This window comes from Pinus tabuliformis, chromosome 6 (genome assembly GCF_031772625.1).
Source record: "Pinus tabuliformis cultivar Carrire ecotype Pingquan chromosome 6, CPIR1, whole genome shotgun sequence".
NCBI classification, from domain to species: Eukaryota; Viridiplantae; Streptophyta; class Pinopsida; order Pinales; family Pinaceae; genus Pinus; species Pinus tabuliformis.
Window position 1 is genome coordinate 1,476,076,507 of NC_142292.1, and position 25,994 is coordinate 1,476,102,500.

At 37.8% G+C, this 25,994-nt stretch overlaps 1 protein-coding gene across 2 annotated transcripts in view; it reads left to right on the plus strand.

The window, feature by feature from the left end:
* The first annotated feature begins 5,463 nt into the window (after positions 1 to 5,463).
* Positions 5,464 to 25,994, plus strand: part of LOC149264209 (vesicle-fusing ATPase-like) — a 320,022-nt gene continuing 299,491 nt past the window's right edge. Inside the window, exons 1-4 of one of the 2 annotated variants that reach the window (XM_089427646.1) lie at positions 5,464 to 5,856; positions 19,591 to 19,686; positions 19,858 to 19,942; positions 20,026 to 20,076. In XM_089427646.1, the coding sequence (XP_089283772.1) occupies positions 5,678 to 5,856; positions 19,591 to 19,686; positions 19,858 to 19,942; positions 20,026 to 20,076 (411 nt within the window). In that variant the 5' untranslated portion in view covers positions 5,464 to 5,677. The remainder of the gene's footprint in view (positions 5,857 to 19,590; positions 19,687 to 19,857; positions 19,943 to 20,025; positions 20,077 to 25,994) is intronic. The other variant, XM_089427644.1, reaches the window with a different exon arrangement.

Consider the following 25,994-nt stretch of genomic DNA (forward strand, 5'->3'; position numbering starts at 1 on the left):
GTGTCGATCAAATATAGGTGGATATGATGAAGATAAGGTGAAATATGATTGAGGAGGTTGGACAATGGGTTCCTAACATTAACTCTCACACCAAGCACACTTAGTACATGTAAACTATCGATCTTTATTGGTAGCTAAAGACCACAATGGGCAATGTTCTCATTGGGAGAAGTAAGGCTCATGAAGAAATCCTCCTCTACATCAACACTCTGCAATAACAAATCAATAAGATGGACCTCAAACTCAACAAGACCATAATGGGAAATGTTCTCATTGGGAGAAGTAAGGCTCATGAAGAAATCCTCCTTTGCATCAACGATCCGTAATAAAAAATCAACAAGATGGACCTCAAGCTCAACAAGTTTTCCAAGAAACTGGCCAACCTAGACCTTCTAAGAGGATATAGTCCAACCTGCAATCCTGGTGGACTCTCTCAAGATTTAGAAATGGAGTTTATCTTTAGTTTTCTATTCTTAGATTTTTAGTACAACTCTCCTAAAATTGTAGAGAATCTTTATAGTTTATTTATATTTACAATCTTTCTCAGGTCTGAACTTAGCTACCTGGTTATGTTTTGCTTTATTTCTGGATTTTATTCTAAAACATTTGACATGCTCCTTTATTTATGGTTTGGTTTCCTTGGTGGTAGACTAGAAAAACATCTCTCTCTCTCTCTCTCTCTCTCTCTCTCTCTCTCTCTCTCTCTCTCTCTATATATATATATATATATATATATATATATAAAGTTTTTTAAAGATAAAATATGGTTGAATCATAAATTTAATTATTCTATATAGAGTATTTTTTATATAGAATAATTAAATTTATGATTCAACCATATTTGATCTTTAAAAAACTATATATATATATATACACACACACACACACCTGCACACACACATATAACAATAACTTGTGAATCGATAACTTTAGAGGATTATTTTGTGCAAGACCTAGGATCAAATCACAACGGTGGCCACTATTCACCTCAATATCAAGATATTAAAATTTTTCCGCCCCTTCAGGCTTATAGGAATTACTTGTCACGATTTTCAACATGTTCAATTTTTTGCCACACAGACTAACATGTATCTGGAGAATAGTTGTAGAAATTATGGTGTGGATTTGCAACTGCTTATGAAGTTTTAATCAAAATCACAAGACACAAACCTACTCTATTGCTCTGCGGAATTCAATTCACAATTTAGAGCTTCAATCACAAACATGCAACAAGAAATAACACACATGTACACAATATTTTTCCAGGGGAAAGCAATTTGCTAAAAACCCCTATGCTTGCTTGCATTAATTTGATGAATATAGATGTATTACAATTGCTTTTCTCAACTAAGCACAACTTGCAAGTGAATAACCTATCTCTCTGCTCACTAAGAAGCCCTGACCCATAATTGGTCAATTTCTACCTTTGCTTGAGCCCTTATTTCCTTGCGCAATTCCTTGAGAAATTAGGCCCCTATTATTTAGGAAATTCCTAGAATTGATTGCACAATTCCCAAGGTTGATCGTCTGACTGCATGCAACACCTATACATTGAAAACTAGCCAACAATTGATGTTACACTGCCTTGGAATCTCCACCACAAAATTCTCTGCATGCACTAGCTATTTTGTGTTGATTGATCAGTTAACTGGATGATCATTGAATTAGACTAAAGTCTCACTGCACAACTGACCTTCCACTAGTTCCTCCAACAGTTGGAACTAGTTTAACTAAAAACAACTTGAAATAACTGACTTTGATTGCTACAAATTAGCAATCACACATGCTTAACTGAACTCTAACTCCTCCAACTTGAATTTTTTGAGAAAATTGGGTGACACAAGCCATGTCACACAATTTAACTTCATCCAAGTTGTCTGCTGATATGGAAATTCAAAATTTCTCAATTTAATCAAGGCAAAATCAAATTGAGAATTTCTAGCTGCAGTGTTGAACACACCCTCTTAACAAGAAAGGGATTATCAACCACCCCTATCCTGCTCTCGTGGAACTCGAACTTCCCTCTTAACAAGGCCTTTGTCAAAATGTCAACATTTTGTGCCTATGATGGAATGTATTGCAGCAATTATCCGCGTCTGCACACAATCCCGCAAATGGTGACGTCGCATACAACACCTGTACACTCAAGACTAGTCTACAACTGATGTTACGTTGCCTTGGAATCTCCACCACAACTGGGGAACTCGAATTCTCTGCATGCACTAGCTATTTTGGGCTGATTGATCAATTAATTGGATGATCACTGATTTAGGCTGAAGTCTCATTGCACAACTGACCTTCCACTAGTTCCTCCAACAGTTGGAACTAGTTTAATTGAAAACAACTTGAAATAACTGACCTTGATTGCTACAAATTAACAATCACACATGCTTAACTGAACTCTAACTCCTCCAACTCAAATTTACTGAGTAAACTGGGTGACACAATCCATGTCACACAAGTTAACTGCATCCAAGTTGTCTGTTGATGTGGAAATTAAAAATTTCTCAATTTAATCAAGGCAAAATCAAATTGAGAATTTCTCGTTGCAGTTTTCAACAATAGTAACCCGGTGGAGGGGGTATTAAACCTGCTAGCTACCACTCAAGTTATTGTCCTTTGATAACTGATTAAAATAATATTAAAAAATATAAAAGAGAAGGAAAAAAAAAAAGAAATCTCTCTCTCTCTCTCTCTCAATCACACACACACACACAAAGAAGAAGAAGAAGAAGAGAAGAGATCCAAAGTCTTGGGTCATAATTACGATATAACATTCAATCAAATGATAAATAAATTTAACACCCATTCCCACATTGAAACAAGGGGATATACATTTATAAAACTAAAGGTTTGACCATAGATCACATAAGGGTTTTTCGCTTGGTTCCTAGCCAAGAAACCGACTAGGTCTATTTTATTTCCTTTAAATTATGTTTAGGGCTTATCATCAACACAAGTAAGCAAAATAGGGGCTAGCTGCATGGGTAGTTTTCGAAGCATGTCGAGTTGTTATACAACTTGTTGCATGGGTAGTTTTGGAATCGTGTCGAGTTGTTATACACCTTGACTATCGATTCCAGGACATATCTTCTATTATGATGGTGGTGCAAGTCTGCTCCTTTCAAAAACAAATATGATGGTCTCGTCTAATTTGTAGAACAAGCATACCACCATTTTATACACAACCATCTCACATGGACTAGAACTGTGTCACACAAGTATGAAATTGAACCAATTGTTGCTTCCTCCAGTACCTTAAAAAATAAAAACGGTTGAATTTAAAGAGAAGAGAGGAAATCTCAAAATTTTGCACTTTTCCCTTGTATTTCTCCCCACTCTAATCCAACTAGCCACTAGATTGTTCACTATTGGAGTATAAGTGATTTTTTTTATTAACTTGAGGAATTTTACCCATTTCTTCTCTTTCGTGTTTCAAAGGGAGTTCCATTTATGTGTAACAATGGGTGGGGAGTTATCTCGTATGATATGGCACTGATAATACTTTCTAGCACTATTAGATGCTATTATAGTTGTAATTTCAGAAGGAGTAGGTGTAGATCTTGCTAAAGTCTTTATTCTTTTTATTTGAAGAAACGCTTTGTGAAATTACCTCCTCTTGAATGAAATTTTTGAATGGAGGGTGATGTCAATTACTAGCCATAGGAGAAACTAGTAACCTAACTAGACTCCATAGGAGTCGATCTCACAACCTTTTTGTGGTCATGCTTTTATCAAATGTGTTATTTGACTAGGCTAAATCTTATGAAATTTTATTTGGGTATACACAATGGTTACCTAGCTTCAAGTCTTTCACAGAGAGGGCTTTTGAGTCTTTCATTGGAGTCAAAGATGAATTTTCCTTTGGGCAAGGAGCCACCACGTAACCATACTCAATGTAAAATTTGCAACAAATGCAATACTTTCATAATCTAAGGGTTGATTTCAACTTTCATCGTAACATTTTAATCCTCACATAGTTAAGGTCCTTACTTAAATATGCATAAAGAAATATTCTATCATAATAATGATACATATCTTTTGCCAAAAGAAATGAACATATTAAATTAATTGACAATAACTATTTAAATATTTGAATCCTAATATTCAAACAAAAAATTAAAAAACTAATCAATTTTATAGTTTGTGTCCAAACTATATTTTTTAGAAATTATTTTTCTAGAAACTCTTATAAAGTAAGTTAAGTAACACCCAATATAAAGTAAAATAAGTAATATAGAATTGATATATAAAATCACCCTTAACAATAATAATATTAATAATTAATTAAACTATTTTTTATAAATAACTTCATAAAATACAATCAACAACACACCATCTTAAAAAATAAATAAAAATCTTTAAAAACAACTTGTATTATGGTTTGATTAAGAAACAATTTACATACCATTTAGAAAGATAGAAAGAAAGAAATTATTTTAACGTCCACGAGGCTAAAGATAGCCTATGGGACATATTGCTTGATGTATTCGACCCTTTTTCTGTGAAGCTATTTATAACTTTATCAGGATGAAGGGGCATATTATAAAAATATTTCTATTTTTTAATACTTTTTCCTTTTTCGATTTCCATGTTGTTTTTAATTTTCAATTCCACAATCGTACTTGGGATAAGGCGCTAGGAAGAAAGAAAAAGTACTATATTGAAAAGTTTAATCCTACTCATAGTCATCAACCAAAAGCATACATAGAGGCCAATATCTCTTGAGAGCCAAAATTCTTATTGCTTAGTTAAGGACTATTGAGAGCCAAAATTCTTATTGCTTAGTTAAGGACTAATTGTGGACCAAAATTCTTATTGCTCAGTTAAGGACTAATTGTGAAAGAGAGGGCATACATAGAGGCCAATACCTCTTGGAGAGCCAAAATTCTTATTGCTCAGTTAAGGATTAATTGTGAACCAAAATTCTTATTGCTCAGTTAAGGACTAACTGTGAAATAGAGGGCTCGAAAAAGCCAAAAGAAGTGTAGGAGGAAAGAGTATGCATTTTTTGTTCTTCTAGAAAAGTGGAAACAAAAAGCATTTCATTTTAGAATGTGAGGTCTTCAAAGACAACATGGAAAGTTATGCAGATACGCCAAAAGAAGTGTGTGAGAAAAGAATATGCATTTTTTGTTCTTTGGAAAAGTAAAAACAAAAAACATTTCATTTTAGAATGTGAGGCCTTCAAAGACAACATGAAAAGTTATAGGGATACATTGACAACTAACTCTTGGAATAATTTACTAGCATTTATTGTAAAAATTCAAAGAAAAAAGACCAAATACATTCAGCAAATGAAGAAACAATCTGTGCCATAAACTATTTTATACATTGAGCAAATAAAAAAACAACATGTCCCTTAAACTATCTTTATTTTTATGCATGTCAAAATAATTTTGCTATCTTTAATTTTATGCACTTTCTTTCACGCTTTTAGCACATACATTTGGATTTCCATTTTTGCTTTTAATTTTTCAGTTTACGTTTTTTAAATACATTTCTTGCCGAGGAAGGAAGTAACACACACATTCTTTCTCAGTCGCACCAGAAGCGAAAGCTCAGATCTCCGACTTAAATTTCCACGCTGCATCGAGAACCTATCCTCAGTTAAACCTCAGACAACCATTGCCAAAACCGCAGATCTAAAAATTGGACCTTACAGGATTCGATCGCCATGCGCGGAGCATCATCCATGGGAAATAGCGGGACAATGGTCGTGACCAGCACTCCAGGAGCTGATTTGGCACTGACAAACTGCGCATATTGTTCTTCTTCTGATATACGAAGGTTCATGGTTCCAGGATTCGGTCAGGCCTTGGCATCCATTGGATCTTCTATGGTTCTTACATTGCGATATCCTTTGAAATTATTTTTCAGCAAACTTTCAATCTTTTGACTGTATGCACGAGTTAAATAAATGATAATGTCGAATAATCTATGGTCGAATTCAGTTTACGAACAGTTTTTCAACATATTCAAACAGTTATTTACTGCATCAGTGTTGAAATTAGCGGAAAATGACTTGGATTCATAATGGCCAATCGCTAGCATGTTTTTACACATGACTGACTATGCAAACCTTCGGATTGGGAAACACTTTGAATAAAAAACTTATACAATTACCGAGATAAGGCAATGATTCTTTGAAAACTGAAACGACTACAAGACCATGTAGAAAGCCTGTTGAAATGGGTTTCAACTTTCAGTCTACTCTCTCATGGGCATCGGGATCTTAGTAGACATGATAGCTAAATGGGTGAAATAGAACTTAGAAACATTAATCGAGGTAAACAAACCAGTAATTGATATTGGGAGATGTGGATGGAAGGGAAGGTAACAACGTGGAATTGAATTTATACCTTTTATTTGTGGACATGGATTCTTAACCAAGAGTTGTTATAAAATAAAATCTTACTTGCCAGCAGATTTGGCATACTTCATTACGACACACAGGGTTTCTTTTGGGGAGGCTTAACTTCGTTTGTTGTGATGAGATGAACAACTTCATTAAATTTGATGAGATTTTTTGTATGGATTGACATAAAAGTTTTGTTCTGGCTCAGCTGCTGTAATATCCCTCTTGGGAAAATTACTCTTAGGGCATGTTTCTGATCTAGGGTTTTCAACAAACTATGAAAGGATTACATTTCATAACAACAATGCAACATTCATCAATTGATATAACAGTAAGAATCCTTCCATTTAATGTACCAATGGAATAAAGGATATTCAAACAACCATATGTTCGTCAGCAAACTATTGTAGATTAGGGCTAACTCTCCAATAAACAGCAGACCTATACAGCACAATGACCCACCAACATGGCTATAATTCCGACTAGTTTCATGTTTGCAACTAGTACTATCTAGTTCTGTTACACAGCGGTTGGTTTCCCAGCTATTCTTACCTCAGTTTAACCCAGGCTGATGAGATTGGATGTTGTCAATTCCCTTCATTGCCTCAGCTGCGTCCCTGGTCCTGGTTACTGTCTTGCCAGCCCTCGCTGCCCTAGCAAGGTGATTCTCTGCCCTCCTGTCAGCCTTGACAATTCATTGCCTGGTTCGTCCTTCTCTTTCCAGCACTTGCTGTCTCTGCGTGAGGGGTCACAGTCCTCTTGCCAGCCCTCACTGCCTTAGCGAGGTGTATCTCAGCCCTCCTGTCACCCTTGACAATCTGCTGCCTGGTTCATCCTTCACTCGCTGTCTCCGCGTGAGGGGTCACAGCCCTTTGGCTACCTTGGGGAGTGATCCGCTGCTTCAGACAGTGACTACTGCCATAAACTTAAGAAAGTGATCTGCTGTCGCCACAGATTAAAATGCTACCTCAGAAACCCTCGCTGCCACAGAAGATTGGGTTTTACCCTACTCGCTGCCTCAAAACAATATCCTGCTGACCCTCAGGGCTGATTCCAGCCCCGTTGCTTCAAGGGATAGCCTTCACGTGCCTCAGAACTATCTTGCTTGGAGACAATTCGCTGCCACAGAACACTGCCTCAAAAAGTTCCTTCCCTCAGGTAGGCTTCTATTAGCCTCCCGCAGCTTCAGCAAACCACAAACGGCTCTCTGTAATCTTGGGAATATGTCTCCAACCTCGCTGTCACAGAGAAAGGGGGTTCCACCTTCCATTCTACCCCAAAACAGTAATCTGCTGCCTCCTCGCTGCCACAGATAATGGCTCAGAAAGATGATCCTCCAATCAGAACTTTGCCCTGTACTCAGAAAGGTAAACAGATTGGTTAGGGTGGAATCTTTTGTTGGAAAACTGATAGGGCAGCTTAATGTTTTCCTTCACATGACATTTACTTGTGATTTAGGTTCTTCTTCTTAATATTATTATGTTCTTTCGTCATCAAGATAAATGACAAACACAATGAACACAAGATATAGGCTTCATTCCAGGGCAAAACCCCACCGAGGGGGAAAACCCATCAGAACTTCTTATCAACTTCAAAGGAGACTTCCAAGACCTAAGACCCAAAACAAACTCTCTGAGACCAGGCCAGTTACTCACAATAAGAACTGCTCTCCAAACAAAATCTGCTTCTGCTTCTTCCAAAATCGGACCTGTGGAAACCCTAGTTTTCACAGAAAATTTCGCACTATAGAGCTGATCCAAGATGCAAGACATCCTTCATTTCTTCTCTGGACTTTAGCCCTTCTCCCAAAGCCTTCACACTTCTTTTTGGCTCCTCTAACCGCAGATCAATACAAAAGATCATGTGCCAAGTGTGTATCCAAATGGAGGTTGAAGTCCTCCTATATATAGGCTTCTTGAGCGATGGATGGGCCTCCTCTAGGCCGACATGAGGAGCTAGCCGACCTGATATTGGTGGAGTTTCTAGACCTTTCTTTACATCAAATAAAATTTCTTTTTCTTGTTCATGAGCCCCAATGGGTCTTTTACATCCTGACTTTGATTTTGACTCAAGACTGATCCCTTGGAGCACTCAATAGGTGCTGGACCTAAGATCAAAGACCACAGGCAAGAAACCCATGCTTCAAATAAATAATTTTATTTTATAAAAATATTTTCTTTTTCTTTTCTTTTGACAAGTACAATAATAATTACATCATGACACAAGACTAGTGACAATTATGAAGACCAAAACTAGTTACAATTTCCAACAATCCCTCATAACTAGGGAGGTATTCATAATTGTCCTACTGTACAAGGACAATACTCCATTTGAAAAGTTCATATAAAAAGAGTTCTAGATTGATAAGCATCATTCATCATAGCCAACTTTGTCACATTACGCAAGGCCTTAACGGGTACACTCTATCTCTCACAAGATCAGAGCATAATGCTCGGAGGCATTCCATAGGACACCATGTTGTAAAATGTAACTAGGTTCAGTCTTCATAATGACATGTAATTATGATCTTTGTACATGATGAAAAGAAGAGAATACAATTATTTTTTGTAATACCTTGATTCATGGGTTACATGAGCAAGAGTTTTTATCTAGTTGGTTCCCATTGAGAGCCTTAGGATTCATCATTAGAGTCAAAGAGTCAATGTCATGTATGAAGAAACCTTCGTGGGGTATGTCAAATGTATATGAGTCTATAATAGCCCTCCAACGACAAGCACAAAGTCTTCCTCTTCTTGTCGGCTTCAAGTCAAAGCAACTAACTCATGTCTACTTCTTATTACGGAGACACACTGGTTCATAAACTCATGTCGGGTTATATATACGGACAAACAACTATATATAGCAACCTCGGCCTATTCCACAGTCATAGCTTTTAGATATCTTTCTCTGAATTTTTCGGCGATAGAGACAAAATTTCGCATGGATAGTGGAAGAATATAATTCAGATATCTCTGTGATTTTGGGTAAACAGTAGCATTGATAAGTTCGATGTGATTATAGGAAGGAGAAGGGTTTGCGAGGTTCTGTTTGGGGATGATCTTAGTCAACAGTAGTTCAGATCCCTGTCTAAGTTCAGATAGATGTTACATTGACGAGAAAAGGAACAAAAGTTCGGATTACAGTGACAAGGGTGTCTTATGATCGGCGCTGCACAAGAGGAAGGTCACATGTGTGTAACAAGATCTCATAATTGTTACAAGGAAGAAGGACTCGATGGTGTCTCAAAGGGCAACAATATGTCTTCAGGATTCGGTGTTATTGCTGGAGGAGAAGTTTGATATCCTTGACAAACACAGTGATCACAATTGGGTGTCATCACATATAATGCAAAATCTGAAATAGAAGGAATTGAGAAAGAGTGAACGAGAAGATGGAAGAGGACGTGCGTGTCTTGGTCTTGGAGAGGCTACTAGGTCAAGGGTATTGGTCTTGGTATTCGTCAATTGGAATCTCTATAAGAAGAATTTGTGCGGGTTTTCCTTTCAAAGAGAGAGGTTTTGGCCCTGGCTGATAGCCTACATGTTGTGTCTTTTGTCTATTTATGTTTGTACATTAGTAGCTGTTTGATGAAGAAGAGCACTAATAACTTAAGCAAAGAAAAGATCCTAATCCAATAAAGTAAAAGATACTCACAAGCAGTTACTAATCTAGAGAAATCACCTTAATTATAATGCCCTAGATTTCTCAAGAAAAGGGCATGCAATCAAAGAAACACTCAAGGATCAAGTTTCAAGAATGGCATCAAAACAAGTTGAAGGACATCAAAGCGAAAGTTCAAAGATCTACATTGAAGAATCAAACCCTAGATCAAAGAAGAAGGTCTACTTCAAAAGAAGTCTTGGGATCATCAAATAATCGAGGCCCAAAGGCTTATTTCTACTCAAGGCGAATAGATCTACAAATCAAAGTAGCTAGAAGTCTACACCAACAAAAGTGTTGGATACTATAGTCATCATCAAAAGACCACAAAGACCCTCATCAAGTTAGCAAGGTAGCTCGAAATACTTTAAAGACGAAGATCACATTATCTTGGAGAAAATCGAAACACTAGAAACATTTCTGATCTGCACTCATTCACTACCTAAGAAGTCGAAGTATCTTGAAGGCGAGAAGGCATTATCATCATCTTGAAAAGCTATAAGGCAAGATTCCTATCATTGCAACAAGGATCCCCTCGTTATCCTTGAAGAAGATCATCCAAGGAAGTATCAAAACATCCTCATCAATCACCATCAACAAAGGAAGCTAGATCTAAAGGCATTGACATTATAAAAGGAGCAATCTCCTTTATTAAAGAAGGGCTTTTCATTTGGAAGAAGATCATCCAAAAGAAACACTAATACATCTTCTTCAACCACCATCAAAGTGATCAAGTTGAAGATTTCATCTTCACTTGTCAAGTAAGTATCTTTCATTCTATAATCAAATTTGGTAAAATGACTTCGTTTTGCAAGGAGATCTATAAGTTGGTTGGGTCATCGAAATTCCTTGCATGGAAAAGGAGGATAGACATAGTCCTCGAAGAAAGTGAAGTCATTGAACATATCAATGGAAAGGTCTCGTCTGAATACATGGAAACAGATCAAAGGGCTCAAGGGATACTTATGAAATCAGTCAAAGATCCCTCATCCCTATATATAGGAGGATTGGATACTTCTAAGAGATATATGATAATCTGGTAGTACTATTCTCTGAAGATGTGATAAAGAAAGATCATATCACTTAGGTCCGATCTACACAAAATTGAAGGTATCAAAGGATGAAGGGATATCTTCATAAGATCTCAACTGCAAGATCTCGGAGAGATGATAAGGAGATAATCATCATTGTTCTAAATACACTAACTGATGAACAAGGTAACAAATGTCTATAAGGATAAGAAGGCTATCCCATTTAACAACGTATGGTTTCTATGCAAGATAGAATAAGATTGGTTGAGGGCAAAAGGTATTCAAACATTTGTCGAAAGGAGAGAAGATCATAGCTAAGACTCGATGCTATGAGCATTATAGGAAAGATTGTTCTAAGTACAAAAAGGGCAATAACAAGGAAGATAGAGAAGTCCATTTCACCAAAGAAGTGGAGGAAGCTGAAAGAGGAAAAGCATTAGAAGAAAGAGCTCGTGACAGGACAACTAGAACAAAATTCTATGGTAGTCAACTATGAAGGACATAGCTCTTGGTGACCTCATTTAAAGCTCAAGTAGAAAGGGAAGAAGTCATCCATGACAAGGCTCATTATACATCTGCTGGATAGGGATATGCAAGATCCTCAAGATTCTCTAATGGAATCCTCATCGAAGGGTTCACCAATCTAGAAAGGAAGCAAGTGTTTCATCATGAACTCCAACTTGTGGAACTGATGGGATGATGGTATGATGATATAAGAGATGAAGCATATCAAGGGGTTGGAGCTTTTTTCAATCAAGGAAGTTGCTGAAAGAAGCCTAGACGACCTAAAGGTAAATGAGGTATGTATGCTTGTATTCAATTTTATAATGTCATGTCGTATGGTTGCAGGTAACATGGATCACTACTCTATCTTGAGAAGCATGATCAAAGAAAAGGAATCTCCTCCTATGAAAGGATTCCGGAAGGCATGAGTCACACTAGATGAAATCAACATAATATGTCCTCATATGAAGTATGAGGTGGTTGGCTACAATTGAGGAACTCTGATTGGAAGCTCCTGGGAATGAAATGAAATGTGTGAAGAAAAGAAGGAAGAGATCGTGAGACATGCAACCATAGTAAAGGCAATCAACATCCAGAAGACCAAGAAGATTTGACTAGGAAATCTCTCGGAAAGATATGAAGGCTCTGATGGAAGTCTGGAAAAGATGGAGACCCTTGACAATGGATATCTTTGGGAAATATGTCAACATGTATGTAGGATGCTGATGCTTACTGGAAGATGTCATGATGAAAGACCATCACAAAGGTAATTTTGATTTAAGTGTTCATTTCTTATTTTTGAACAAATATCTAGATGGGTTTACGCAAGTCTGCCAAGGGACGCAACATGACATGAAGCGAGGCCAGATGAAGCCTAATGGATCACTTTCTGATGAAAGGAATAATGACATGACTGACCCATGGATGAAAGTGATGGATGGTCTGTGCCTTATGAGGAAGCCACAAAAGTTGAAGACTCTTGGACAAAGAAATTCATGACATCGAAGGAAGGAGCTCTTCAGGCAGCTAGTTGAGGAGGTGATGTAGGTCCCTAATTAACAGGGAACCTGAAAACAAGTTTCTTACTTGGAAGAAACTTGGAAATTCCTAAGCCAAGAAGGAGTTTAGGAATTGATATGTTCTTCCTAATTGAAAGGGAGAGATAGACACATCATTATGGTCTTCACTTGGGAAGACAGAATGGAGGATTGGGTAAACATCTGGCATCCGATGCTCTTTGAGGATGAGATAGGGCATCCAAGATAAGAGTAGTCGTAGTGGACCGATATTCTTTGAGGATTGGCTACCCAAGATAAGAATAGTCCAAAAGTAGGTCATACTCTGTGAACACCCGGGTGGAGTATGTACCTTGAGAGACAATGATTATGGTGTCTATAAATCATTGGTCTCGCCAACATTGTGATCTGATCATGTGGATAGAGCTGTTAGTCAAGGCCTTGCTATATGACAATGCTAGTAAAATATGATGCTAGACAGATGGGTTACCAATCCGATTCTTCTTATGAGATTTTTTTTTTTTTTTATCAGATTGAGAATGACCAAGTACCATTATGAATACCTCCCTAGTTAAGAGGGAGTGTTGTAAAATGTAACTAGGTTCGGTCTTCACAATGACATGTAATTATGATATTTGTAAATGATGAAAAGGAGAATAAAATTATTTTTTGTAATACTTTGCTTCATGGATTACATGAGCAAGAGTTTTTATGTAGTTGGCTCCCATTGAGAGCCTTATGATTTATCATTAGAGTCAAAGAGTCAATGTCTTGTATGAAGAACCCTTCTTGGGATATGTCAAATGTATACGAGTCTATAATAACCCTCCAACGACAAGCACAAAGTCTTCCTCTTCTTGTCGGCTTCAAGTCAAAGCAACTAACTCATGTCGGCTTCTTATTATGGCTACACATTGGTTCATAAACTCATGTCGGGTTATATATACGGACAAACAACTATATATAGCAACCTCGGCCTATTCCACAGTCAGAGTTTTCAGATATCTTTCTCTGAGTTTTTCGGTGATAGAGACAAAATTTCGCATGGATAGTGGAAGAATATAATTCGGATATCTGTATGATTTTGGGTAAACAATAGCAGTCATAAGTTCAACGTGATCACAAGAAGGAGAAGGGACTGCGAGGTTCTGTTTGGGGAATGATCTTAGTCAACAGTAGTTCGGATCCCTGTTTAAGTTCGGATAGATGTTACAGTGATGAGAAAAGGAACAGGAGTTCGGACTACAATGATAAGGGTGTCTTATGATCGCTGCTGCACAAGAGGAAGGTCACATGTGTGTAACAAGATCTCATCATTGTTTCAAGGAAGAAGGACTGGATGGTGTCTCAAAGGGCAGCAATATGTCTTCAGGATTCGATGTTACTGCTGGAGAAGAAGTTTGATATCCTTGACAAACATAGTGATTACAATTGGGTGTCATCACATATAATGCGAAATCTGAAGTAGAAGGAACCGAGAAAGAGTGAATGAGAAGATGGAAGAGGATGTGTGTCTTGGTCTTGGAGAGGCTACTAGGTCAAGGGTCTTGGTCTTGGTATTCGTCAATTGGAATCTCTATAAGAAGAATTTGTGTGGGTTTTCCTCTCAAAGAGTGAGAGGTTTTGGCCCTCGCTGATAACCTACATGCTGTGTCTCTTGTCTATTTATGTTTGTACATTAGTAGCTGTTTGATGAAGAAGAACACTAATAACTTAAGCAAAGAAAAGATCCTAATCCAATAAAGTAAAAGATACTCACAAGCAATTACTAATCTAGAGAAATCACCTTAATTATAATGCCCTAGATTTCTCAACATGGAATCGGAGCTAAGGTTTCAAAGTCAAGAAAGGGGCATGCAATCAAAGAGACACTCAAGGATCAAGTTTCAAGAATGGCATCAAAACAAGTTGAAGGACATCAAAGCGAAAGTTCAAAGATCTACATTGAAGAATCAAACCCTAGATCAAAGAAGAAGGCCTACTCTAGAAGAAGTCTTGGGATCATCAAATAATCAAGGCCAAAAGGCTTATTTCTACTCAAGGCGAATAGATCTACAAATCAAAGCAGCTAGAAGTCTACACCAACAAAAGTGTTGGATCCTATAGTCATCATCAAAAGACCACAAAGACCCTCATCAAGTTAGCAAGGTACCTCGAAATACTTTAAAGATGAAGATCACATCATCTTGGAGAAAGTCGAAACCCTAGAAGCATTTCTGATTTGCACTCATTCACTACCTAAGAAGTTGAAGTATATTGAAGGCGAGAAGGCATTATCATCATCTTCAAAAGCTATAAGGCAAGCCCCCTATCATTGCAGCAAGGATCCCCTCGTTATCCTTGAAGAAGATCATCCAAGGAAGCATCAAAACATCCTCATCAATCACCATCAACAAAGGAAGCTAGATCTAAAGGCATTGGCATCATAAAAGGAGTAATCTCCTTTATTAAAGAAGGGCTTTTCATTTGGAAGAAGATCATCCAAAAGGAGCACTAATACATCTTCCTCAACCACCATCAAAGTGATCAAGTTGAAGATTTCATCTTCACTTGTCAAGTAAGTATTTCTATAATTAAATTTGGTAAAATCACTTCGTTTTTGCAAGGAGATCTATAAGCTGGTTGGGTCATCGAAATTCCTTGCATGGAAAAGGAGGATAGACATAGTCCTCAAAGAAAGTGAAGTCATTGAACATATCAATGGAAAGGTCTCGTCTGAATACATGGAAAGGGATCAAAGGGCTCAAGGAATTTTTCCGAATTCAATCAAAGATCCCTCGTCCCTATATATAGCAGGATTGGAGACATCTAAGAGATATATGATAATCTGGTAGAATTATTCTCTAAAGATGCGATAAAGAAAGATCATACCACTTAGATTTGATCTACACAAATTTGAAGGTATCAAAGGATGAAGGAGATATTCATCATTGTTCTAAATACACTAATTGATGAACAAGGTTACAAATGTCTATAAGGATAAGAACGCTATCCCATTTAACAACGTATGGTTTCTATGCGAGATAGAAAAAGATTGGTTGAGGGCAAAAAGTATTCAGACATTTGTCGAAAGGAGAGAAAATCATAGCTAAGACTCAATGCTATGAGCATTACAGGAAAGATTGTCCTAAGTACAAAAAGGGAAATAACAAGAAAGATAGAGAAGAAGTCCATTTCACCAAAGAAGTGGAGGAAACTGAAAGAGGAAAAACATTAGAAGCAAGAGCTTGTGACAGGACAGCTGGAACAAAATTCTATGGCAATCAACTATGAAGGACATAGTTCTTGGTGACCTCATTTAAAGTTCAAGTAGAAAGGGAAGAAGTCATCCAAGACAAGGCTCATCATACATCTGCTGGGTAGGGATATGCAAGATCCTCAAGATTCTCTAATGGAATCCTCATCAGAGGGTTCACCAATCTAGAAAGAAGCAAGTGTTTCATCAAGAACTCTAACTTGTGGAATTCATGGAATGATGGTATGATGATATAAGAGATGAAGCAGATCAAGGGGTTGAAGCTTTTTTCAATCAAGGAAGCTGCTGAAAGAATCCTAGATGATTTAAAGGTAAATGAGGTATGTATGCTTGTATTCAATTTTATAATGTCATGTCGTATGGTTGCAAGTAACAAGGATCATTGCTCTACCTTGGGAAGTATGATCAAAGAAAAGGAATATCCTCCTATGAAAGGATTCCAGAAGGCATGAGTCACACTAGATGAAATCAACATAATATGTCCTCATATGAAGTATGAGGTGGTTGACTACAATTGAGGAACTTCGATTGGTAGCTCCTGGGAATGAAATGAAATGTGTGAAGAAAAGAAGGAAGAGATTGTGAGACATGCAACCATAGTAAAGGTAATCAACATCCGGAAGACCAAGAAGATTTGACTAGGAAATCTCCCGGAAATATATGAAGACTCTTATGGAAGTCTGGAAAAAATGGAGACCCTTGAAAATGGATATCTTTGGGAAATATGTCAACATGTATGTAGGATGTTGATGCACACTGGAATATGTCATGATGAAAGACCATCACAAAGGTAATTTTGATTTAAGTGTTCATTTCTTATTTTTGAACAAATATCTGGATGGGTTTATGCAAGTCTACCAAGGGAAGCAACATGACATGAAGCAAGGCCAAATGAAGACTAATGGATCACTTTCTGATGAAAGGAATAATGACATGATTGACCCATGGATGAAAGTGATGGATGGTCTGTGCCCTATGAAGAAGCCACAAAAGATGAAGACTCCTTGACAAAGAAATTCATGACATTGAAGGAAGGAGCTCTTCATGTAGCTAGTTCAGGAGTTGTTGTAGGTACCTAATTAAGAGGGATCCTGAAAACAAGTATCTTACTTGGAGGAAACTTGGAAATTCTTAAGCCAAGAGGGAGTTTAGGAATTGATATGTTTTCCCTAATTGAGAGGGAGAGATAGACACATCATTTTGGTCTTCACTTGGGAAGACAGAATGGAGGATTGGGTAAACATCTGGCATCCAATGCTCTTTGAGGATGAGATATGGCATCCAAGTTAAGAGTAGTCGTAGTGGACCGATATTCTTTGAGGACTGGCTACTCAAGATAAGAATAGTCCAAAAGTAGGTCATACTTTGTGAACACCCGCGTGGAGTATGTACCTTGAGAGACAATGATTATGGTGTCTATAAATCATTGGTCTCGCCAACATTGTGCTCTGATCATGTGGATAGAGTTGTTAGTCAAGGCCTTGCTATGTGACAGTGATGGTTAAATATGATGCTAGACAGATGGGTTACCAATTCGACTCTTCTTATGAGAAATTCTTCAGATTGAGAATGACCAAGTACCATTATGAATACCTCCCTAGTTAAGAGGGAGTGTTGTAAAATGTAACTAGGTTCGGTCTTCATAATGACATGTAATTATGATCTTTGTAAATGATGAAAAGAAGAGAATAAAATAATTTTTTGTAATACCTTGCTTCATGGGTTACATGAGCAAGAGTTTTTATCTAGTTGGCTCCCATTGAGAGCCTTAGGATTTATCATTAGAGTCAAAGAGTCAATGTCATGTATGAAGAACCCTTCTTGGGATATGTCAAATGTATATGAGTCTATAATAGCCCTCCAACGACAAGCACAAAGTCTTCCTCTTCATGTCGGCTTCAAGTCAAAGCAACTAACTCATGTCGGCTTCTTATTATGGAGACACACCGGTTCATAAACGCATGTCAACTTATATATACAGACAAACAACTATATAACAACCTTGGCCTATTCCACAGCCAGATTTTTCAGATATCTTTCTCTGAGTTTTTCAGTGATAGAGACAAAATTTCGCATGGACAGTGGAAGAATATAATTCGGATATCTTTGTGATTTTGGGTAAACAATAGTAGTGATAAGTTCGACGTGATCACAGGAAGGAGAAGGGATTGTGAGGTTCTGTTTGGGGATGATCTTAGTCAACAGTAGTTCGGATCCTTGTCTAAGTTCGAATAGATTTTATAGTGATGAGAAAAGGAACAAAAGTTTGGATTATAGTGACAAGGGTGTCTTTTGATCGGTGTTGCACAAGAGGAAGGTCACATGTGTGTAACAAGATCTGATCATTGTTACAAGGAAGAAGGACTCGATGGTGTCTCAAAGGGTAGCAATATGTCTTCAGGATTCGGTGTTACTGCTGGAGGAGAAGTTTGATATCCTTGACAAACACAGTTATCACAATTGGGTGTCATCACATATAATGCGAAATCTGAAGTAGAAGGAACCGAGAAAGAGTGAACGAGAAGATGGAAGAGGACGTGTTTCTCAGTCTTGGAGAGGCTACTAGGTCAAGGGTCTTGGTCTTGGTATTCGTCAATTGGAATCTCTATAAGAAGAATTTGCGTGGGTTTTCCTCTCAAAGAGTGAGAGGTTTTGGCCCTGGCTGATAGCCTACATGCTGTGTCTCTTGTCTATTTATGTTTGTACATTAGTAGCTGTTTGATGAATAAGAACATTAATAATTTAAGCAAAGAAAAGATCCTAATCCAATAAAGTAAAAGATACTCACAAGCAATTACTAATCTAGAGAAATCACCTTAATTATAATGCCCTAGATTTCTCAACAGACCATACCGCCTCATCATAGTACATACTCCACCTAGGATATCTGGAGTAATCCTACCATCGGACCATTCTTATCCAAGTCTATGTCACGTATGTATGCCTTTCCAGTCATCGTGCATTATTTAACTTCTATTTTCTATGTTGTTTAACTTCCTTCCATTTTTATAGAATGGGAGGTCTGTTGCTTACTGACATCTTGGAAATTCTTGCCCCTTTGTTTCAACTTTTTGTTGTACAATATATGACTTATTTTTCTTTTATTCCTTGTCATTATTCTGTGTCCTAAGTTCTAACCATCCTGATTATTATCCACACACTTGAAATTTTGATGTGTACCTTGATGGGGTCCATCATAGATGTCTTGCATATTTCTATGGAATGGGAAGTTTGTTGCTTACTAACATCTTGGAGATTCTTTTTCCTTTGTTTCAACTTTTTGTTGTATAATACGTGACTTGTTTTTCTTGTATTCCTTGTGATTATCCTGTGTCCTAAGTTCTATCCATCCTGATTATTATCCATACACTTTGCAATTTTGATGTGTATCATGATGGGGTCCATCTCTTGCATGATATTGCTACTAAGCTGTCAAAATTGGATCAAAGTTTAATTGCATCACTGTTGAACTAAACTGAGTTCACAAAAGCCATTTATTTCAGTCTTTTTAATACATTCTCAGGTTTATTAATCTACAACCAAAGAAGCAATCAGAAAGTGGTGACTTCCATATAGGTTCCATATTGTTACAAAAGATTTTAAGGTTTCACTCTTTTAAAAAAAGTAATTCCAGTATGTGTTTTCTCATGTAACCCTTGTACTCTGGCAATGGATTATACTGTTTGCATGTTATGAGTTTCTCGAAAACCCTTCATTTTAGTTAACTGATAGTCTCCATGCTGTTAATTCTTAACAAAGTTCCACTCCGCATGAAAGCATAGAGGATGGTTTAATTGCTTTGAATGCTATTCAGCGGCGCCATGCTAGGATTTCTACGGGGGATACTGTTTCAGTCAGTAGGTTGGCATTTTCTATTCTTGTATCACACTCATGGTTTTGCTATTTTGGAATGCCATTCAACATTAACTCTCGAGTGAATGTTAGCGAATCATGACTTATGTATTCTAAGCGATATTTTCAATATATTGCCTTTGACTCTATATATGGACCTTGATTCTGGAATATATTCAGGTTTGTTCCACCGGAAAAAAAATTCAAGCTGGTCTTATTAACACTTGATCTGGAGTTTGTCAAAGCTAAGGGCAAAACTGAACAGGTAAGAAGGTTCCCTTTTATGCTAGAAGGCATTAATGCACTTATTCTAGTTCAAAATGATGTAATATCCATCTGACTATGCAGCTTGATGCCGTTGTTCTTGGCAAGCAGCTTCAAAAAAGATTCTCGGATCAGGTATGTTACTTGTGGGTCCATTGAGATTCTGCAATTTGAGTTTTATTTGGATTGAGTTGTGACTGTCATCTTGATTTTTGTTGCAACTGGTGTTCTATAATTCTTTGCTGTAATAAAGATTCATGACTATGTTGAGATTTGAAATATTTATCTTGTTGTCCGATCTGAATGGAAGTCATCTAATGGTTTATTAGTGTAGATGCAATATAGTTGAGGTCTTTGATTTAACCGGTTGTATTACTTATATTGGCTCTGGCTTTGGTATTGGCAAGTGTGCCACTGTGCCCTATTAAGTTGTGTAACTTGACACATTCTATCTTCTATACCATCAGGAATTGGCGTTTGGAACATCAGACTTTAACTCATTTTTTTTCTTGGAAGTTGTGACTGTTAATCGACTGAAGAGAAGCTACTTCATGCTATGCATTATGGTTAAGCCCTTGAACGAAAATATAGAGAACTAATTGGATTTGAAATGAAATTTGCCCGGAAACTGAGCAAGTGAACAAATGCTATGCACGGAAACTTATGTTCCATAAATTCTCACTCTCCGATGAAAAGTTCATTACAAATGTGAAGTATTACAGTATAATGCTACAACTACCTTAGGTGACCGTGATACCTGAAGGCTGAGATATTCCTCTTCTAAATTTAAGATTAACCCTCTAATTACAATATCCTCTTGTGACAAATTTGGTGCGACTCCATACTTGGGCACATCGAAATATTGTCCAAGTTCTTGTTAGATACCTAATCCTAGGGATTATGGTGTATTGCAAATTATGTTTCTATTCATTTAGGAGAAATATGAAGAGTCATAGGTGAACAGGAATAGTCATTAGACCTCTTGGAAGCAATGTTATTGGAACTGGACTGGAACCAGCGGTCCCACCATTTTGTTGCCTAAACTGGTTCAACCGGTGGCATAGGAGACTTTTTAGTACTGTTGTTTTGAATTGACATCATGGTACTGAATAGTCCCATCGGCCTACTTTTGTGGTCATTTGTTGGACATTAATATAATTATCTTATCTTATCTCTGTGTTTCATCTTTTCAACCCTATATTTAGAGATCATATTGTTCAATTCTATCATCACATTCATTGCAATTATATCTTATTTATGTCTTTTGAAATTACATTTATGAGTTCTTCAATTGTATCATCCTATTCATTTTTATTATATCTTATTTATAACTTTGTCTTTTCACATTACATCTATGAGTCTTTGTGGTCTTTTTGATGAATACTCAGTTAATGAACCATTTGGTAGGTTTATAACAGGTGGAAATCACTAGTCTAAAAATTCATAGTCAGACCTTGCTCACTGAAGTTAAAAGATAGTGAAATCACTTGCCTAAATAGTCATAGTCAAAACTTGTTAAATTGGCAACTAGGGCCAAACTCCATGTGGGTCAGCTTATTTATGGCAGCTGATATTTTTATTGGATCCCTCTCGTCGAGAGGTGTAGGATTGATCCAAAGATCATCCGATTCCGATAAGTATTTATGGAGATATGAATTTATTTTGTTTATGTAATTATTATCAAGCCGACCAGCTCTTATGTAGGCTCTAGAAGCCCAGCCGACGTGTCTATTCAATCTCTACGTTTTAGTATAAATAGATGAGGATTTGGAGTCATTAATACAACACATTCTTCATGTGATCTCCTCCTCTCCACGTCTTGGGTTTTTGGAGAAGGAGGGACACTAAGAAGAATACGCTGGCCTTGTATGATGCCCTAATTGCTGTACGTTGCCCTAACTGCTATACGTTGCCCTAGCTGTTGTACGCTACCCTAGCCGCAGGTCAAGGGAAGGCTCCTATCCTCTGCACAAAGGAGTTCCAATAAACAGTTGACTTGATGCCCTAATACTCTGTCTAATATGCAGCAAGAAGAGACACTTAAACGCAGTCATGAACACAGCTAAATGGAGATCCTCAAAAGCCCTAACCGCAGTCCTAGAACACAGCTCTAACGCTGCCCTAAAATGCGGTCACGGTCACAGCAAGGATTGGGCAAACATATTATTCCCTAGCCGCAGCAAAAGAGACAGCGTGAGGACAGCATGGAGGGCCTAATTAGAGACCGAGTTACTGTGGGAATGCAGGTTGGTTTGAGGGCTGTTTGAGGGTGCAAACAGACCCAAGAACCGGGCTGTCTCAAAGCAACAAGGAGCTGGAGATTAGGCTGATTAAGGAGGCTCCTCGCAGGCCTATCTTGAAGGCAATTCAAGAGCACCGAGATGCTGGATTAAAGACAGTTAGGGCACTTCTATTTGAGCTGCAGAGAGAGGCTACTACTGCGTGGGAAAGGAGGCTGCGTAGGAGCTGTGTGTAGGGCTGTTAGGCCAAGAATCTACAGGAGCCTAATCAAGGTTGTTTGGAGTCTGGACAGAAATCAAGGTAAGGAAATCTGTTTTGGGTGAGCTGTAGATGACAGCTAACTGTGGTAGGCAGCGGGTCAATCCGTTAGGACTATTGCAGCAATCCTAACTCAAAACAGTCACATTGGCATTGCTAAGTGCTAGGCCGCAGGCCATAGCACGATAGCAAGCAACCTTGGTATCTTAGGATGAACGTTGTGATGCATAGTACAGCAGTTCTGTGAGACTCAGTGAAGGTGCAGCATGAAGGACAGCTGCAAGTGGGACAAATGCAACCCTGGTGACACATAGGGACAGCTGCAAACATGAAGAATCGTGGACAGCAGCAGCATGGTATAGCATGGACAGCAGCAAGTACAGTGCAGAAAGTACATTGGGACAGCAGTAAGCATGGTGCAGCAGTGGCACTAGGTACAGCAGTGCTAAACACTGGGACAGCAGCAGCATGAGGTCCAGCATTGTGATGATGGGTGCAGCATGGTGCAGCACGGTGAGGTGCAGCGTGATGACAAGCTGCAACACTATGATAGGTGAAGCAGTCACCTTGGAGAATCAGTTGAAGCAGCATGTCTTCAACTGATCTCATGTATCATCATCCTAGGAGATGATCTATGCTCTTATCTAGACAAGTCAAAGTGTTGACTTATGTTGTAAATGTACTCTCTCTCTCTTTCTCTGCTGAACTATTGAAGGATAAAAGAAGATTTGATCAAAGGGTTTCCCCACACATTGTGGGGTTTGTCCCTGGCTCGCGCCACATCTTGTGTCCTCTTGTCTTGGCTTGTCTTCTGCGTTTTATATTTATGTTCTATCTGCAGTTTATCGTAATGATGATGTGATTGCTAACTGTGAAAATTTAAATAAATTGCTCTAGCATAGAACATACCTAAACTTAACAAAACTCAATGGTTGAAGTTAAAAGATAAAATAAGGCAACATCAATTTAAAAACTTGTCAAATTGCAAACTATAGGCAAAGAGGCCTTTGCTAAGCAATTCAAATTAAAAGTCAAAGTATCGCTAGACTCACGATGGATGAAATATTATTGATTGAAAAAACAATAGAAGTATATCATGAATCTTTGAATACACAAATTAAAAGGAATTGGAAGTGTTACCAATCCTTTTAGCAGGGCTGCTAAGGTCCTGGCAGCCTTGCTAGACAAGAACACATAGGGCAAAGACACGCTGTCACTTCAGTTCGAGCCCCTGTTGTTTAGGCCCAACACCTCCTAAACAGCCAAGGGAGGAGTCCCTAAATATTCCCCAGTATCTGCGGTTGATGTCCAATGCCTTATATGGAGTCAATGGGGTGGAGGTGTTCTTGATTTGATTACTGACCTGAATAAAATGGTACTAAAAACAAAGCATATCTCTACAACAAATATTAGTAGTCAAAATATTTCATATAAATATATTGTGAGACCTATGGATTTTGGTCTAAAGGAATTACCTTAACCAAATATGTGATTATTTCTTGATTCTGAAGTATGGTTAAGGAGTTGTGAGTTAAAATAACTTCTTGTGTTGTATGACAACCTATAAAAACTTGTGAAAAACGCAAAGACAACAAACTAATTTGATGCAACAGCCAATCTACTTTGTGAAAAACACCTCTAGGGAGTTACCCTAGAGTGTAGAGAGGATAGAGGGTGATTGTAGAGGCTTTGGGGCCTCCCCTCTATCAAATTTGGGCTGAAAAGTCAATTTTTAGCTAGTTGGAAATTGATTTTCAGAATTCTGGGCTATGTTTAGTAACTCAAATCTTCCAAAAAATTAATATTCAATTAAAATAGCTGGAAAATGAAATTTATTTAACTCTAATGTGAAAATATTACTGATAGATAAGTAAAGAGCTGAAAATTACAAGTTTTAATGCAATATACTTACTTGTACACTTGTAGAACTTGTTTTCTGATGGCTGAACATGCAGGTCTACCAAACAAAACACTCTCTTAACATGGTAATTTGCAACCAAAAGGCTAGGTTCAAGTGTAAAATGCAAGCAATGTTAACTTGTACCCAAGTGGGGTTTTGATATAGAAATTTATTCAGTATTCCCCAATAAAAGTTTGTTGTAAACTAATGTGACAATAAAAACTAGCAAGCATAAAACCTATCATAATGCAAAAAAAAAAGAAATTTGGAAATGTTTTGAAGGATTTTTTATTTGGTTGTTGGAAAATTTTTACCTGTGCTTTGGACCCTCACCTTTTGTTGGAGTGTGAAGTAGACGTCTCTCTATGTTGCTATGCCTAGTTTGTGTCTGTTGGAAATATGGTAGCTATGGTTGGTATTTTTATCTTGAAAAGAAATGAAAAGTTTGAATTAATATTTGCCTCCAAAATTATTTGTGGACCTACTATTGTTCAAGTTGGCTGGGCTCCTAAGAGGCACACATTCGACCACATTCAAATGTCTATATAAATAAGACCTTTCATCCTCATTTAGCAATTCATCATCATCATGTTTATCTCCGTTCTAACACAGGAAGAAGAAATAAAAGGGGTCGAATTTCAAAAGAGAGGCTTGGCATTTTCTTGGAAGCTCTTGGTTTTGGTCAGATCTTATTTTGATGTCTTGTTTCTGGAAGTATTCATGAACTCTGAATTCTCTCTCTCATAAGGAAAGAATTTCTGGGTTTTCCCCCGGCCTCAAGTGTTAAAATTGGCAACTAGGGCCAAACTCCATGTGGGTCATCTTATTTATGGCAGCTGATATTTTTCTTGGATCCCTCTCATCGAGAGGTGTAGGATTGATCTAAAGATCATCCAATTCCGATAAGTATTCATGGAGTTATGAATTTATTTGTGTTATAAGACAATTCGTCAAGGTCGGCCAGCAACTAAATAACACCCACATGTGCTCAACGTTTTAGTATAAAAAGAGGTGGCTTGCTAGTCATTTGTACACACTCTTCTTGTGATCTCTTCCTCTCCACTTGTCTTTGGGTTTTGGTGGGAGGATAGATCCTAAGAGATATGCTGCCCTAAGAAGAGCTGCCCTAGATGTTGCCATGGGGAAGAAGGATCTACACAACTCCTAGAAGATGATGCCCTAGCTCTATGTGCCCTAGATCTAGGACGTTGTCATGGTGAAGCTGCCTAAGACAAAGTCATGTTGAAGCTGCCCAAGTGACAAGCATATTTGGAGGGCTGTTCGAGGACTGTTGAGAGGAGTTTAGGGCTGCCCAAGTGCCCTAACCAGAACAGTTAGGAACAGCAAAGTGACAAGCATATTTGGAGGGCTGTTCGAGGACTGTTGAGAGGAGTTTAGGGCTGCCCAAGTGCCCTAACCAGAACAGTTAGGAACAGCAAAGTGACAAGCATATTTGGAGGGTTGTTCGAGCACTGTTGAGAGGAGTTTAGCGCTGACCAAGTGCCCTAACCAGAACAGTTAGGAACAACAAAGTGACAAGCATATTTGGAGGGCTGTTCGAGGACTGTTGAGAGGAGTTTAGGGCTGCCCAAGTGCCCTAACCAGAACAGTTAGGAACAACAAAGTGACAAGCAGATTTGGAGAAGTGTTAGAG